The sequence below is a fragment of the Pristiophorus japonicus genome, chromosome 9, assembly GCF_044704955.1.
Source record: "Pristiophorus japonicus isolate sPriJap1 chromosome 9, sPriJap1.hap1, whole genome shotgun sequence".
Classification (NCBI taxonomy): domain Eukaryota; kingdom Metazoa; phylum Chordata; class Chondrichthyes; family Pristiophoridae; genus Pristiophorus; species Pristiophorus japonicus.
This window is the reverse complement of record NC_091985.1, coordinates 66,375,020-66,392,005: the sequence shown is the minus strand read 5'-3', so window position 1 is coordinate 66,392,005 and position 16,986 is coordinate 66,375,020. Positions and strand designations below refer to the sequence as shown.

Genomic DNA, 16,986 nt, shown 5'->3' with positions numbered 1-16,986 from the left:
TTTCCTGGTGCCAGAGGTCGAATTCTTGGAGAGAAAAATTACGGCATATGGCATCAGACGCACGGACTCAAAGAGGGAGGCCATCAAGAATGCACCCAGACCACGGAATGTGATGGAGCTGCATTCGTTCCTGGGACTCCGCAACTATTTTGGTAATTTTTTACCCGGGTTGAGCACTTTGCTGGAACCATTGCATATGTTGCTACATATGGGTGATGATTGGGTTTGGGGTAAATCTCAAGAGACAGCCTTTGAGAAGGCCAGAAACCTACTATGTTCTAACATAGTTACTTGTACTGTATGATCCGTGTAAACTGTCATGTATCTTACATTATTATATATAACTGTATCCTAACATGCTATACATGACTGTAATAAGATATGACCTGTAACCACCAGCAAACCTTACCACCAGGGGTGCACTTGCAAGAGACAGGTATATAAGCACAGGTCTCAGGCAAGTGCAGCATTCCAGAGCTGTGAAATAAAGGTGCAGGTCCAGAGTGATCTTGACTTCACTACATACCTCGTGTGAATCTATACTGAGGGGACAAGACTTTACATAAACGTTTAGTGCTAGCTTGTGATGCATCTTCATACGGGGTTGGGTGTGTGTTACAGCAAACCAATGTATCAGGCAAACTGCAACGGGTTGCATATGCGTCTAGAAGTCTATCCAAGGCTGAAAGAGCCTACAGTATGGTCGAGAAAGAGGCGTTAGCATGTGAAAATGGGGTTAAGAAAATGCACCAATACCTATTTGGACTCCGGTTCGAGCTTGAAACTGACCATAAACCGCTCATTTCGCTGTTTTCAGAAAGCAAAGGTATAAGCACCAATGCTTCGTCCTGCATCCAAAGATGGGCACTAACATTGTCCACCTCTGACTATGTTATCCGCCACAGACCAGGCATGGAGAACTGGGCTGATGCTCTCAGCCGGCTACCATTACCCACTACCAGGGTGGAAATGGCGCAACTCGCAGACTTGCTTCTGGTCATAGATGTTTTTGAGAGCGAGGGGTCACCCGTCACGCTAGTCAGATCAGGACCTGGACTAGCCAGGACCCCGTGCTCTCAATAGTAAAAAGTTGCGTCCTCAATGGGAACAGGTTGGCTATTCCCAGGGAAATGGGAGAAGAAATTAAGCCTTTTCACCGACGCAAAGATGAAATGCCCATCCAGTCGGATTGTCTCTTATGGGGTAATCACGTGGTTTTGCCAAAAAAAGGCAGGGAAACGCGACCTACACAGTACCCACCCAGGCATAGTCATGATGAAGGCTATCGCCAGGTCGCACGTTTGATGGCCTGGCATTGACTCGGATTTGGAGTCATGCATACACCAATGTAACATTTGCTCACAGGTGAGCAACACACCAAAGGAGGCTCCACTGAGACTGTGGTCATGGCCCTCCAAACCGTGGTCCAGGATCTACGTAGATTTTGCGAGCTGCTTTCTAGGAAAGATGTTCTTAGTAGTAGTGGACACTTACTCTAAATGGATTGAATGTGTAATCATGTCATCCTGCACGTCCACCACCACCATTGAAAGCCTCCGGGCCATGTTCGCCACCCAAGGCTTGCTCGACGTTCTTGTCAGTGACAATGGACCGTGTTTCACCAGCTCGGAATTCAACGAGTTTATGACCCGCAATGGCATTAAGCATGTCAGATCTGCCCTGTTTAAGCCTGCATCCAACAGTCAAGCGGAACGGGCAGTCCAAACTATCAAGCAGAGCTTGAAACGCATGACGGACGGTTCCCTGTAGACCCGTTTATCTCAGGTTCTGCTCAGCTACCGGACTCGACCCCACTCGCTTACCGGGGTTCCCCCAGCAGAATTGTTAATGAAGAGAGCACTCAAAACCAGGCTCTCCTTAGTCCACCTGGATCTTAATGATCATGTGGAAACCTGACGTCACCGGCAAAACATGTACCACGATCGCGCAACTGTATCATGTGACATTGATGTAAACGACCCTGTGTTTGTTCTTAATTATGGTTATGGTCTCAGATGGGTTGCTGGCACTGTCTTGACCAAGGAGGGGAATAGAGTGCTTATTGTCAAACTATGTAATGGACAAACGTGCAGAAAACATTTGGATCAGACCAAACTGCGATTCACTGACAACTAGGAACAACCTGAAGAGGACATCACCATCATCAATCCACCAACACACACCCAACCAGCAATCGACCTCGCCATCAACCAAGAGGACGAACCCACCATCCCCAACAGTCCGGTCAGACCAGCCGTGCTGCAGTGCAGCAATGGCCCGATCAACTCACCCATGCCAGGGTTCGAACTCAGGCGATCGACCAAGGAGCGAAGGGCTCCGGGTTGCCTCAACGCGTAAATAACTTGTATCAAAGACTTCGGGGGGAGGGGGGGGGTTGTTGTTATGTATGTAAAATTATAAGACTTGCCACCAGAGGGTGTACCTGTGGGAGACCTGGACACCTCATGCATGCAGGTATAAAAGCTTGTCTGCCATGCTTCTACGGCATTCTGGAGTTTTACTAAAGAGACTAAGGTCACATCAGTTTAAGCTTAATATGTCCTTACTATACAGTACAAATGCACACGAGGCCCATACTAGAGAGAAGGTCACTCTGTGACCAGTAACCTTTATTAGCCAGCACTGAAGTGGAGAAGATGGGTGGAGCTTCCCCTTTTCTACCTGAAAGTCCAGGTTAGGAGTGTCTCCCACAAGTTCACCACCTAGTGGTCAGTGTTCTCATGGTGTACAACTTAGGTCAGTTTATACATGGATTACAATGACAGTTGAATACATGACATCACCTCCCCCCCAAAGTCTTATTGGGATCACAGGTTAAGTCTCTGGTCGTTTACGCTCCCTTATGGAGCACCTGAGTTGGGGCTCCGGTTGTTGGGCGCTGGCCTGAGTATCTGCTGTTTGCGGTGCCTCAGGCTTGTCCGGACGCATTGCCCAGCTGGGCACACGTGTTGCACCTGCGAACATAAAGTTTCAGGTCTGCATCTATCCCTGGCCACCAAACGTGTGACCTGGCAATTGCCTTCATCATGACAATGCCCGGGTGCTCAATGTGGAGTTCTCGGATGAACGCCTCTCTGCCCATCTGGGGCATGACCACTCGGTTTCCCCATAGTAGACAATCGGCCTGAATCGAGGGTTCATCCTTGCGCCTGTGAAATGGTTTAAGTTCCTCAGGGCATGCCCAGTACTTGGCTGCCCAGTCCCCATTCAGGACACATTTCTTGACTAAAGATAGTAGCGGGTCTCTTTGTTCTGACGGGCTGTCACGGGTGAGCCTTCGCTTTCGAAAGCTTCAACAGCCATGACCATCTCAGCAGCATGCTCGGTTGCCCCCTCGGTGGTGGCTAGTGGGAGCCTGCTGAGTGCATCGGCGCAGTTTTCGGTGCCCGGTCTGTGCCGAATTGTATAGTCATAGGCGGCTAATGTGAGTGCCCACCTCTGTATGCGGGCCAAAGCCTTTGCATTTATGGCCTTGTTGTCGGCAAAAAGGGACGTTAGGGGTTTGTGATCTGTCTCCAGCTCAAATTTCCTGCCAAACAGGTACTGGTGCATTTTTTTTTACTGCATATACACATGCAAGCAATTCCTTTTCTACCATCCCGTAGCCCCTTTCTGCCTGGGACAGACCTCTGGAGGCATAAGCTACCGGCTGTAACTGACCCTTGGCATTAACATGCTGCAACACGCACCCGACCCCATAGGACGACGCATCGCACGTTTAAATAAGTTTTTTACATGGGTCATATAGCGTTAACAGATTGTTGGAGCATAACAAATTGCATGCTCTATCAAAAGCCTTTTCCTGGCTGTCCCCCCAGACCCAATCGCGACCTTTGCGTAGGAGCACGTGTAGCGGCTCTAACAGCATGCTCAATTTGGGAAGAAAGTTACCAAAATAGTTCAGGAGCCCCAGGAACGAACGCAGCTCCGTCATGTTATGGGGTCTGGGTGCTCTCTGGATCGCTTCCGTTTTGGAAGCGGTAGGTCTGATCCTGTCTGCTGCTACCCTCATCCCCAGGAATTCTACCTCGAGCTAGGAAGACGCACTTCGCCTTTTTCAGTCGCAGACCTATCCGGTCCAGTCTGTGTAGCACCTCCTCCAGGTTGTGGAGGTGTTCTTCAGTATCGCAACCAGTGATGAGGATGTCGTCTTGAAAAACCACCTTCCTTGGAATCGACTTGGAGACTTTCCATGTTTCGTTGAAAGATCGCGGCGGCCGAGCGAATCCCGAATGGACATCTGTTGTACTCAAACAACCCCTTGTGTGTCGTGATGGTAGTCAGCTTTTTCGACTCACTCGCCAGCTCATGGGTCATGTAAGCTGAGGTCAGGTCCAATTTTGAAAAAAGTTTGCCACCGGATAGCGTCGCAAAGAGGTCCTCCGCTCTCGGTAGCGGGTACTGGTCTTGGAGTGACACCCGATTGATGGTGGCCTTGTAATCACCACATATCCTGACCGACCCACCCCCTTGAGCACCGGCACAATCGGGCTCGCCCAGTCACTGAATTCGACCGGCGAGATGATGCCTTCCCTCAGCAGGCGGTCCAATTCGCCTTCTATCTATTCCCGCATCACATATGGCACCGCTCTGGCCTTGTCGTGTACTGGCCTGGCATCCGGGTTTATGTGAATCTACCTTGGTCCCCATGAAAGTGCCAATGCTGGGTTGAAATAGTGAGTCAAATTTGTCCAGGACCTGTGAGCATGATATTCGCTCCACAGAAGAAATTGCATTGACATCGCCCCATTTCCAGTTCATGACAGCAAGCCAACTCCTCCCAGCAGTGCGGGACCATCCCCCGGGACAATCCAGAATGGCAACCTATTCTCCGAATCTTTGTGGGTCACGACTACCGTGGCGCTGCCTAGCACCGGAATGATCTCCTTTGTATATGTCTGCAGCTGTGCGTCAATCGGCAGTAATTTTGGCCTCCTGGCCTTGGATGCCCACAACTTGTCAAACTGTTTGATATTCATCAGGGACTGGCTGGCCCCCGTGTCTAGCTCCATTGATACTGGGATGCCATTGAGGAGCACTTTCATCATTATCAGCGGCGTCCTGGTATATGAACTGTATATGTGCTCCACATGAACTCGCTGAACTTCAGCTTCCACCGATTTCCCCCAGTGTCCATTTGGCTTCGTAGGGCTCACATCGGGCCCGTCCTCCTCATACATCAACCTGGCTGCAGGCTTCCTACACATATGCGCCAAGTGACCGCTGACGTTGCAGTTTCTGCAGGTATATTGCTGATACCTGCAAGCTCTGGCTGTGTGTTTGCCTCCACACCTCCAACATGAACCGTTGTTGGAAACAAAAGATCCATTACCAGTCGATCGTCTCTGACTGTCTCTGTAACTGTCCTTAAGCGCACCATTGACAGGTGTTGATGGCCACATTACTGGCCACATTGTCCCTTGCGATGGCATGAATCGCCATTCAGCTAGCCATTGACTCTGTTGAATTCCCCCTTTGGGTTCGACTACATGCTGGGGCATGTCCGATTGCCACTGTCTGCCTGGAGAACTGTGTGCCGCGGTAACAATGTTGACTCCCTGTCCATTTGTTGCATTTAAACCAAGATTTTTGTCAAACATCATTCTGGTCTATTCCTCCCCTGAGATAAATGTCTGGGCCATCAAAGCTGCCGTTTCCAGGGTTAAGTCTTTGGTCTCAATCAGTTTCCTGAAAACCCCAGCATGTCCAATACCCTCAATAAAAAAAAAGTCTTGCAGCATCTCCGCTCTGCATGCATCTGGGAACTTACATAGACTCGCCAGTCGCCGGAGGTCTGCCACGAAGTCTGGAACGCTTTGTCCTTCTCGCCGCTGGTGCGTGTAAAACCGGTGTCTCGCCATGTGCATGCTGCTTGCCGGTTTAAAGTGTTCCCCGATCAACTTACTGAGCTCTTCAAAAGTCTTGTCCGCCGGCTTCTCTGGCGCTAGAAGGTCCTTCATCAGGGAGTACGTCCTGGATCCACAAACCGTCAGGAGATGAGCCCTGCGTTTGTCGGCCGAATCCTGTCCCAACCATTCCTTAGTGACAAAACTTTGCTGTAGTCGCTCAATAAAGTCGTCCCAATCATCACCAACACAGTACCTCTCATCTGTGCTGCTAGTGGCCATGCTCACATGGTTTAAATCCCAGTTTCTCGTCGCCAATAATATGTCCTTCCTATACAGTACAAATGCACACAAGGCCCATACTAGAGAGAAGGTCACTCTGTGACCAGTAACCTTTATTAGCCAGCACTAAAGTGAAGAAGATGGTTGGAGCTTTCCCTTTTATACCTGAAAGTCCAGGTTAGGAGTGTTTCCCACAAGTTCACCACCTAGTGGTCAGTGTTCTCACGGTGTACAACTTAGGTCAGTTTATACATGGATTACAATGAAAGTTGAATACATGACACCTTGGGGGAAAAAACAGCAAAAGTGAATATTATTTGAATGGGGAGAAATGACATGCTGCGGTGCAGAGGGACCTGGGGGTCCTTGTGCATTAATCCCAAAAAGTTAGTTTGCAGGTGCAGCAGGTAATCAGGAAGGTGAATGGAATGTTGGCCTTCATTGCGAGAGGGATGGAGTACAAAAGCAGGGAGGTCCTGCTGCAACTGTACAGGGTATTGGTGAGGCCGCACGTGGAGTACTGCGTGTAGTTTTGATCACCTTACTTAAGGAAGAATATACTAGCTTTGGAGTGGGTACAGAGACGATTCACTAGGCTGATTCTGGAGATGAGAGGGTTACCTTATGATAATAGATTGAGTAGACTGGGTCTTTACTCGTTGGAGTTCAGAAGGATGAGGGGTGATCTTATAGAAACATTTAAAATAATGAAAGGGATAGACAAGATAGAGGCAGGGAGGTTGTTTCCACTGGTTGGGGAGACTAGAACTAGGGGGCACAGCCTCAAAATACGGGGGAGCCAGTTTAAAACCGAGTTGAGAAGGAATTTCTTCTCCCAGAGGGTTGTGAATCTGTGGAATTCTCTGCCCAGGGAAGCAGTTGAGGCTAGCTCATTGAATGTATTCAAATCACAGATAGATAGATTTTTAACCAATAAGGGAATTAAGGGTTATGGGGAGCGGGCGGGTAAGTGGAGCTGAGTCCATGGCCAGATCAGCCATGATCTTGTTGAGTGGCGGAGGAGGCTCGAGGGGCGAGATGGCCTACTCCTGTTCCTAATTCTTATGTTCTATGTTCTTATTATGATCCTGTTTTGAAACTTACAGTACTCAGTCTTGTGGAGTTATTCTAAACATAACAAATAGTGTTATAAATAGCCAGAAATGAAAGACAGTCGTTCCTAATTCATCTGGAAAAGTCCAAGTCCAAATCTGCAAGAATCCCCTTAGCTGATGGCATCACTGGAGTAGCTCCCCAGATATCAACATGAAAAAATATTCTAAGCTTTATACAGCAGCTCTTCAAATACAGTTTACCTGATGAATTACAGGAGATACATAAAAACAACACATTTAACATGTCTCAAGGTAAGTACTTTCATCATCATAGGCAGTCCCTTGAAATCGAGGAAAACTTGCTTCCACTCTAAAAGTGAGTTCTTAGGTGACTGAACAGTCCAATATAGGAATTACATTCTCTGTCACAGGTGGGACAGACAGTCGTTGAAGGAAAGGGCAAGCCAAGAGTAAGGGTATCTTAAGGGTAAGTACTTTATATTCCTGAGTGCAAATCATCTACTCTGTTTGCCTTCATAACAAGAATAACTACACTTCAAAAGTAATATATTAGCTTTAAAGTTCTTTGGGACTTTCCGAGGACATGAAAGGTCCCATATAAATGCAAATTATTTTTTTCTAAAGTACCTTTGTAAATAATATATATATCAACTGATGTTGTATTGTATTACTCACAGTTAGTCAGATATTTTAAAAGAACAGGGGTCTTATGCCAAGTAGTATTACCTAGGACATTGATTTGTTAGCAATAGTGCTGGCCCTAATTCTGGAAGCACTGGGAAGGGAGGGGGGGGCTATGGTATCGAGGTACTGGAATGGGGGTCTGATAATGCTTTGAGGAGACTCTGTGGTCTGAGAGTACTGGACGATCTTGGGGTCTCGCAGAACTAAAACAAGGTTTTCTGGGAACATAGGGACAAGTCCAGGGATCTGAAAACAGTGAATTAATTGGGAAGGAATGTCCCAGTACTTGAGTGCAGTGGAGGCAGTCCAGGAATCAGAGAGCACTGGGTGGAGAGTCCCTAGGATTGGGAGCATTGAGGGTGGTCCAGGAGTCTAGGAAGCAGTGTAGGGATTTGTGAGCACTTGGAAAGGAATCCTGGGACATGGGAATTGTAGGCGCTGGGGAGTTCTGAGGATGGGAGATCTATGGTCAAGAAGGATTGGGGAGGGAGTCTAGGAGGAAGGGAAGGGCAAAGTCTGGCAATATTAGGGGTTACTGGGAAATAATATGCAAGTGCTTTTCAGAAAGTATTACCTGTTCTTCTAATTTAGTATTGTTTGTGACAACGAGCAACAAATGTTCATTTAAACAAGAATGTTCATGTTCCTCGATCTTCCTCCGTTTGTCCTGTGAAAATAATGCCAAAATTATACATGGTTTTATGTTATTAATTACTGAATACTGGTCATTTGCCAATGAATGTCCCTGCTTACCCTGACATGGCAACCATATTTGTTGTAGCTACATTCCACTTCAGCTTCTGGACAGTTAGTCAGGTGTGCATCAAGCTACAAAGAAACCACAAACATTTTGATATACCAGCTCAGTATAGATAATGTTAACAGTTGTGACTATCTGAATATGTTATAGGACAGCTCCTTGATAAAATAACTATGGATGCATGATAGGGACTATCTTATTTGGAGGGAAAAAAGTGTTCTTTGGGTTTGTTTTGTGATAAAATAACAGAAGTCCATGAACACTTTTCTATTGCTTGTTTCATTTTAAAGCACTCTTTAGTAAGTTACATCAGGGGTTAGATGTACTAGGGAAAAGCTCTTTTCATACTCATTTAACCGCAATTTGAAGAGGCCATTTCTTGCTCTTTCAGTTTGAGAGTTCTATTTCTCAATCTAGCCATTCCAGTGCTCTGAGACCAACCAATCTATTCCCAAATTACTGTAAAGGCCAATTTTTGTGCTATGGAAATTCGCCGTGGATTGTGACTCCTTAAACATATTTTATATAGATCCTTTTAGTCAAACGTCTGCTGACCCTATGGCTGGAATCTTACCGGTGCTGCGAGTGCGAGATTGGAAGCAGGTCCGCTATCCAAATGGCCATAATTGACAGCGGGGCAGAAGTCCGCTCTGAACCCGTCTCCTTGTGCATTTCCCAGGTGCCAGCTCTGGCTGCGGTTTGCAGACCTGGCACTAAACAGTGTGTCAGGCAATTGAGACAGTCAAGAAGCTGCTTAAAGCTATTTGAACAGCATTTTGCAATGTCCTAACGATTTTTCCACGTTTTTTTTTAAATGAGGTTCCCGTCCCTCAGGAATCATGTCAGGTAACTGTGTCGGGTTCTCAATGACTCTCCATTGCTGTGAATAGTTGACAACTGCAAAAGTGGTATAAAAGCTACCATTTCACAGCTGTTCAATTTCCAATTTTGAAAGCTGGAGCCTTCAGGAATTGGAATACACTTTTCAGCTTTATGGAGGTTTGCAGTGAACTCTCGATCCAGTGTCACCTCTGTTGTATATGCATGCCTGTTTACTGTGTGATGTCTGTAACACTGTTATGCAACACTGAATGTACCCATGCACTGTACACACCTTACTTGTACACCAGAGGGTGCTGCTGTTGGAGACCCAAGGGTTACCTGCACACTGCAGGTAACCCAGTATATAAAGGAGCTCACAGTTTGGTGTCCTCACTCGAAGAGCTGCAAATAAAGGACTACAGGTCTACACAGTTTAAGTATCATACCCTGGAGTCATTGCTAAAGGTGCCTACATACACGACAACTGGCGACGAGAATACAAGGTCACGAACCACACGCTCAGCATGTCGAATCTCAGCAACTTTCAGCAATTTACCGATGGGGAAGATTGGGACGCTTTTGTAGAAAGATTGGAACACTTAAGGAGACAGGCTGCACTGTGCGACTTTGGCGACCATCTAAATGAAGCACTAAGGGACTCCAAACCGACGAGAGCAGTGCATCACATGGATACTTCTAAGGGCAGAAACGCTGCCCCAAGTCCCGCAACCGAGTTCGCCACATGGGGCAAACTGGATGGCCCCACGCTGGCGCTGTGGAGGAAACCACAGGGCCCACCAGTGCCGCTACAAAGACTATGCATGTAAAAGAGAAAGGGCACCTTCAAAGGATGTGCAGAAAAAGCCGTACTCACCGCATCTCTGATGAGTTGGCTGATCACCGGGGCTCCGACACAGATGAAGGTGAAGTTGCTCAACCCCTGGAAGAAGAGTATGGAACTCATACCTGCTCCACCGAAAGTTCTCCATGGGTGATGAAAGTAGACGTTGACGGGGTCCCAGTTTCCATGGAGAGCAACACAGGGGCGAGCCAGTTTGCGATAAGCCAAGCGACCTTTGAAGAACTTTGGATGAATCCCGCCAATCGACCACCAATCCTGTCCAAGCGAAGCTGCTCCCAGACCTCCGGGCTCTGGCAATCAACCTCGAACATGGATCCATCGCTGCATCCGGAGGTGCCACTGTCCAGCTCGATGGCACGGCGACGACTCCACAGCACCACAGCGAAATCTCTGGGACCGAGGATCCAAACTCCACCTTCAGAGCAGGGGCAGCACTCCAAGAGGTGAACATCGATGAAAGAAATGGATTCCCAATGTCCAGGGCCAAACCTGTGGAAGAAAAGACCACCACAGCCTACCTGAGGGAAAGTCAGAAGATGGCTGTCGCACCACGAAGAGCAGAACCGGTAATCAGAATGGCCGCGGCCATACTACGAGGGGCAGCGTTGGAGGAGCGATACGTGACACCAAGCGGCCAATCAGATTGGGAGGCTTCCTTAAAAGGAAACTGGTAACCAAAGAAATTTAAAGGGACAGTTTCAACTATTTGAGTACAAAGATTTTAAAGCTAAAGATGCAATTAAAGGCCCCAAGTTTCCACATGATTTGCTCCTGATTTTTAGGAGCAACTGGTGGAGAACGGAGTATCTTAGAAATCGCAATTCTCCACATTTAAGTTTTCTGCAGTTCTAGTCATGTAGAACAGTTTCACTTTTGAACAGAATTTTTTTTCAAAAGGGGGCGTGTCCGGCCACTGACGCCTGATGGCGGGGGGGGGGGGGGGAAGGCAGTGAGGGCCCGACCGACGGCAGCGGGGGGGGAGGCAGGGAGAAGGCTGCAGGAAGCCTCAGAAGTTGAGGCAGCCATTCCCGACGGCGGGGGGGGGCCCTGCCGTCGGTCGGGCCCGTCGGGAAACGGCTGCCTCAACTTCTGAGGTTTCCTGCAGCCTTCTCCCTGCTGCAAGAAGCCTCATTGCTGATCATGGAAGGGCAATGTGGTTTTATTAAAAAATTTTAAAAATTGAACAGCTACAAAGAACTACAAAAATGGCCGAGTGCCAATGTTTCCTTCACACTGCACGTGCGCGAATGCTCCAACGCGCATGCGCAGGGTTGCCGGCACGAAAAAAACTCATTTAAATGGTACCCGCCCCCTCCGATTTACAAAATCGGCGCGAGTGGTAGGCTCCGCCCCCTGGGCGCCGCGCCAAGCAGACATCGAGCTGCAAAGCGCTCGAGAATAGCGCGTTTTTTTTCAGGCGCCGTGTTCGGCGCGAAAAACGGGTGCCCAGCTCGGAGGTGTGCCTGTTTTGGCGCGTGTGGAAACTTGGGGCCAAAGGGTGCAAATATGAAAATGTATGCAATGTAACCATGAATTGTGATGCTGGCTTAACTAATGAGATGAATGCAGGTGTCAGTAAGGTTAAGAACAAGTTTATTATGCTTAACAATTATGATAGAGAATGTGAAATGTCTAATGTAACCATGTCTGTCGAAACCAGGACACCCAAAAGTGATGCAAATGCTGTAATGTACAATGTAGACTCGACCTTGTGTGATCAGAACCAAGGTGTCATGTATACAGGTAGGACACTGCCAAAGGACAAGGGTCCTACAGGGACCATGCTGATGCCAATGGAATCCCCCTGTGGGAGACCCCCAGGTCCAGCAGGCTACCTGACCATGTAGCCTGGACCTTTGGAACGAATGTGATGCCCCTTGCAAGACACACACACACCCAGTGGGAGCAGACCCACTACAAGGACAGTGGTCAATGACCTGATCCCCGTCCCAATTGATGGACAAGAAGCCCACCCAGTCCTGTGGCCCTGCCCACCACCACACAACAGCCCTCACCACAACCTCCCATAGTACACCACTGATCACCTCCCCAGGTCATGACAATAATGATATAAAAAATGCTTAGGGGGGAGTGTTGTTGTATATGCATGCCCATTTACCATGTGATGTCTGTAACACTGTTATGCAACACTGAATGTACCCTTACACTGTACACACCTTACCTGTACACCAGAGGGTGCTGCTGTTGGAGACCGGAGCATTACCTGCACACTGCAGGTAACCCAGTATATAAAGGAGCTCACAGCTTGGTGTCCTCAATCGAGGAGCTGCAAATAAACTGTGTAGACCTGTAGTCCTTTAAGTATCATACCCTGTCTCAGGGGATCATTACTAAAAGTGCCTACATACATGACAACCTCCTTGGAGCAACCTCTCTCACCATTGACAGGTCGCTTCTGTCATCTCACCTTCAGCTGCCATCTATTCCATCAGCATCAGTGCCCTTGAAAAAATTTCATCTTGGTCCTCAGAATCCCACCACAATCATTCCCAACACCAGCAGCACTTGGCACACCAGCAGCAGCACCACCACCAACCTTCTCCTCAATCAACTGATGCTGCACAGGACACAAGGCATCAGCACCTGACCACATTGCTGCCCGGGATGGCCTCATCATGGCCAGATTTACTTCATTTGACGCTGTACACCCTGTTTGCCAGATGATGCGCCAGGTTGGCACCACCTCACACCAACACAATAAAGCATTCCTACAATGTCCAAGCCATTCCTTTCATACTCATCACCATTGGGGGGGGGGGGGGGGGCATTACCGTTATGTCTCACCATTCACTGTTACTCACTAAGTCACTTCCAAAGGTGCACAAAGATCTGTCCAAGGCAAAGTGTGTGAAAATAAAGATTTCAATGTTTGACAACACATTAGCAGAAACTTTACTTAAATATTGGCGATAACACCCAAGTGCCTACCCTTGTGTGTTGTTAGTTGATATGATTCGACAAAAATGAGGGTGAGTGTGAGGAGTGGCTAGTGAGGTGGTGATGTGATCATGTAGATAGAGAGAGAGGGATGGGTGGAGGTGCAAGGTAAGTTGGTGTGAGTAAGGATGTGCAGGAGTAGAGTAGGGAAAGGAAGGCAGAATGATGGGGATTGATGAGAGGCATAGCAGGATGAGATTGAGTGTGGCTTTGCAGTAACGTTTTGTGATCCACTGAGATAATTGAAAGATTTGCGTCACTGTAGCCAGCTTCTCCTGATGACACCCTTGCTTGTGCCCTCCTGTGCAATGTGCAACCACGCTGCATTGGGTGTCCTCGGGAGATCTCTTCTGCCAATTGGAAGGGAAGAGAACCTCCCTGCTTGTTGTGACTCCCTTTATAAGCATCTGGAGGGAGTGATGGGAGAGCCTGGGTGCAGCCGTGCACCTTTTGCAGTGCTTCTCAGTGTTTGCAGCACCTCAATACTGCAGAACACTGATAGCACAACTGTCAAAATGAATGTGGGCATGGTCCCTTTAAGGAAAGCGGATGATGATGCGTCATCATATGACAACATCAGACCCGCTTCCTTTTAATTGTCGGGAACCTCACAGGGCGGGCATAACAAGCCCCACCACATAAAATCACTTGGACAGAGTGGGCTGCAACGAGGAGCGAGATTCCAGCACACACCCTGAGCCGCCCGCCTCGCTATGAAATATCGCGGCCTATCAGTCTAAGCCCAGAATGAAAGAACAGAACCTAATATCCTGCATCACACAGTCCCTGATAGAGAATTCAAACAGGCTGCATTTAGACAGGCTGTGAAAATTCACAGACAAGTCAGAAATGTTACGTGAGTGGTAGCATGTTACATTAAGTCATCAATCAACTTGACATTTTAGGACTCTTGGGTAGCGAGCCAATTAAAAGGTTAAAAGACTATTAATTGAGCCAATAAGGTCAAAGAAGGCGAGTTCTTTTCTGTAAATTGATCCAGATATAAGTACAGCCATTTTGACCACGTGGTCTCAGAAGGACAAAGACCTGGCTTAAAGCCAGAAGCTTGTTGCTGTCTGCCAGAAATAAAGTTACATTAAGACTACAATCGGACTTCGTATTTCATTGGAAATTAAGAGATCTAACAATTTTGGCGTCACGAACAGGATCGCTGAGGAAAGAAACTGAATTTTGGACATCGGACCTACATACTGAGGTAAGGACTCCTCTTTATAAAAGTCCTCGGTCAAAAGTCTAAATTCACCTCTCCTTCTACGCGATTCCGAAAGCCTCCGGTTTGCGAACCCTCCGGTTGGTAGTCAGCTCGAGGTCCCATAGACGTCTAAACTTCGGCGGTGTGTTAGTTAATTAATCACCGACCTATTGATCGGCTAGCAGGCCTACAACTCGAGACCCCAATAAAGAAATCAGTATTATGGCAGCAGGAGATAAGAGCAAAGAATTGCCTACAACTGTTAAAGTTTCGCTAGATTTAATTCTCGAACAGTTGAAAGAATACATAGAGCAACAATTCAATTTAACCAAAACCTATATTAAGATCGAACAAAAGTACGGAACCTCCAAAGGACAATGGTCCTTGGACGAGATTAAAAAGGTCTGGGGAAAAACGACCCCTATGAAAAATAAAGAGTTAACTAGATGGTCCCTAGTGGTTATGGGAAAGATCCGAAACCGGAATGAAATTATAATGCGTTCCCAACATGATCGAGAACTGACCAGTACAAAGGATCAATTGCAAACTGTTTGTGCACAGCTGCGACAGAAAAAACTTGAACTTGAAAAGCTGGAAGTGGAAGTTAAAGATCTTAAAGGTGAAAAAAATCATTGGGTCAAGAGACAGTAATAGGAAAAGGAAAATGTATCGGTCAATTCCCAGGGTACTCATGTTTGGATAAATTAAAAGCACAAACCCGAATACACGACCGAGGAATATATACGGATTCTGAATCCTCCGACGATACAGGGTCGGAGGATGAAGAATTAGGGGTGCGCTTTGCCCCGTTTAAAAAAAGACGAGTTGTAATCAAATCAGAAGAGACTGCGGATGAGGGCGGAACCAAAAACATGAGGAAAAGGCTGTATGCAGAATACTTAATTCATGATCCGGCAGACCCAGAGAAAATTGATAAATGGTCCAAGGAATTGCCCAATCCAAAGAAAGGGGAATAAAAACATGGGACCAATTGGATTGGGCAATTTCTTGACCGCTTAAGAAATATATATCAACTTCATCCCTGGGACGGAGTGCAAATTTTGACCATAATGGTGCCAAAAACACAGGGAAGAAAATTGCACGACAAGGTAGATAAAGCTTTGGGGCAGGATGAGCAAGAATTAAACGCAGGATGGGAGGCAATTAAACACTGGCTGCAAGCTTTCAGTCCAGCTAAGATAGACTGGGGAAAAATTGCAGCCTGCCAACAGAAAGGAACAGAGGAGGTCCTGGAGTATGACGAGCGGTTTAGATGCACGTGGCTAGAACATTCGGGTATGAATAATACGGATGAGGAAATGGATGAACAAGTGTTTGGACCCCTGAAAGCAGCTGTCGTGGCAGGTCTAACGCCAGAACAGTCCAAAATGCTTAAGGTAGTGTTACCGGACTGGGAAGGTAGAGGAACTACCTTTGCAGCATTGGTGGATCGATGTAACCAATTAGATCGGGATATGGGAGCTAAAGTCCGAGCTGTACAAGCTATGGGATGGAAATCCCAGGTTCCGATAAACAGTCATTAGGAAAATTACCCGGAAAATGTCATTATTGTGGGAAAGAAGGTCACTGGGCCAAGACGTGCAGGGCAAAACAGCAAGGTCGTGGCTGGGGAAGAGGACGCAGCCAGGGATACAATTCAGCCAACAAGCCAGGCTTGTCACAAGATAACGACCTCATAGAAGCATTTAAGCGACTGACAATACAACAACAGAAGGAGTTACTTGGGATAGCAAAAAACGATTAGAGCCCACCCTGGCCCCCCTCCTCGCACTAATACAAGAGAGGGGAGATAGGCTATATATAACTGTGAGGGTGGGCGATAAGGATGTGGACTGTCTTTTAGACACAGGGGTGGAATTAACATGCTTACCCCTACAGTATGGAGACTTTTTGCCGTTGGATGGTAGGGCACGTACAGCCTATGGAGTTGGGGGCCATAAAATGGAAATTAAAAGGACAACACCGGTACTTATAGGGCTGGGTCCACATGAACTAACCACGCCGGTCTGGATAGGCTCAGTAGATCAACCCCTTTTGGGAATGGACGTTCTAATCCAAGTAGATTCATCGTTGCATTTCGAGAATGGTCGGATGACATGGTCAATTAGAACTTTGAAGAAAGAAGAATTGAAGGAACACCCGATATGGGCTAAAGATAAGAACGATTGTGGCCTACTCCAGATGGAGTTTGCGTCATTTACAGGGACCAAGCCTCCATGCATTAAACAGTATCCCATCAGTCCAACTGCCATCGCGGGAATCTTACCGGTTATTCAGCAATTGGAGAAACAAGGGGTGTTTATTAAATCGCATAGCTCCTCCAATAGCCCCATGTGGCCGGTACAGAAATCTAATGAGACTTGGCGTTTGACTGTCGATTATAGGAAAGCTAACCAGTGTATTGATCAAAAAGCTCCTTTGGTCGCAGATCCCTCCACCAT

At 47.3% G+C, this 16,986-nt stretch overlaps 1 protein-coding gene across 3 annotated transcripts in view; it reads right to left on the bottom strand.

The window, feature by feature from the left end:
- Positions 1–16,986, bottom strand: part of LOC139272625 (TNF receptor-associated factor 5-like) — a 111,002-nt gene that overhangs the window by 15,980 nt on the left and 78,036 nt on the right. For all 3 annotated transcript variants that reach the window (XM_070888702.1, XM_070888704.1, XM_070888703.1), the window contains 2 exons: positions 8,663–8,737; positions 8,484–8,576 (listed from right to left, as the gene is read on the bottom strand). In XM_070888702.1, coding sequence (XP_070744803.1) covers positions 8,484–8,576; positions 8,663–8,737 — 168 coding nt within the window. The remainder of the gene's footprint in view (positions 1–8,483; positions 8,577–8,662; positions 8,738–16,986) is intronic.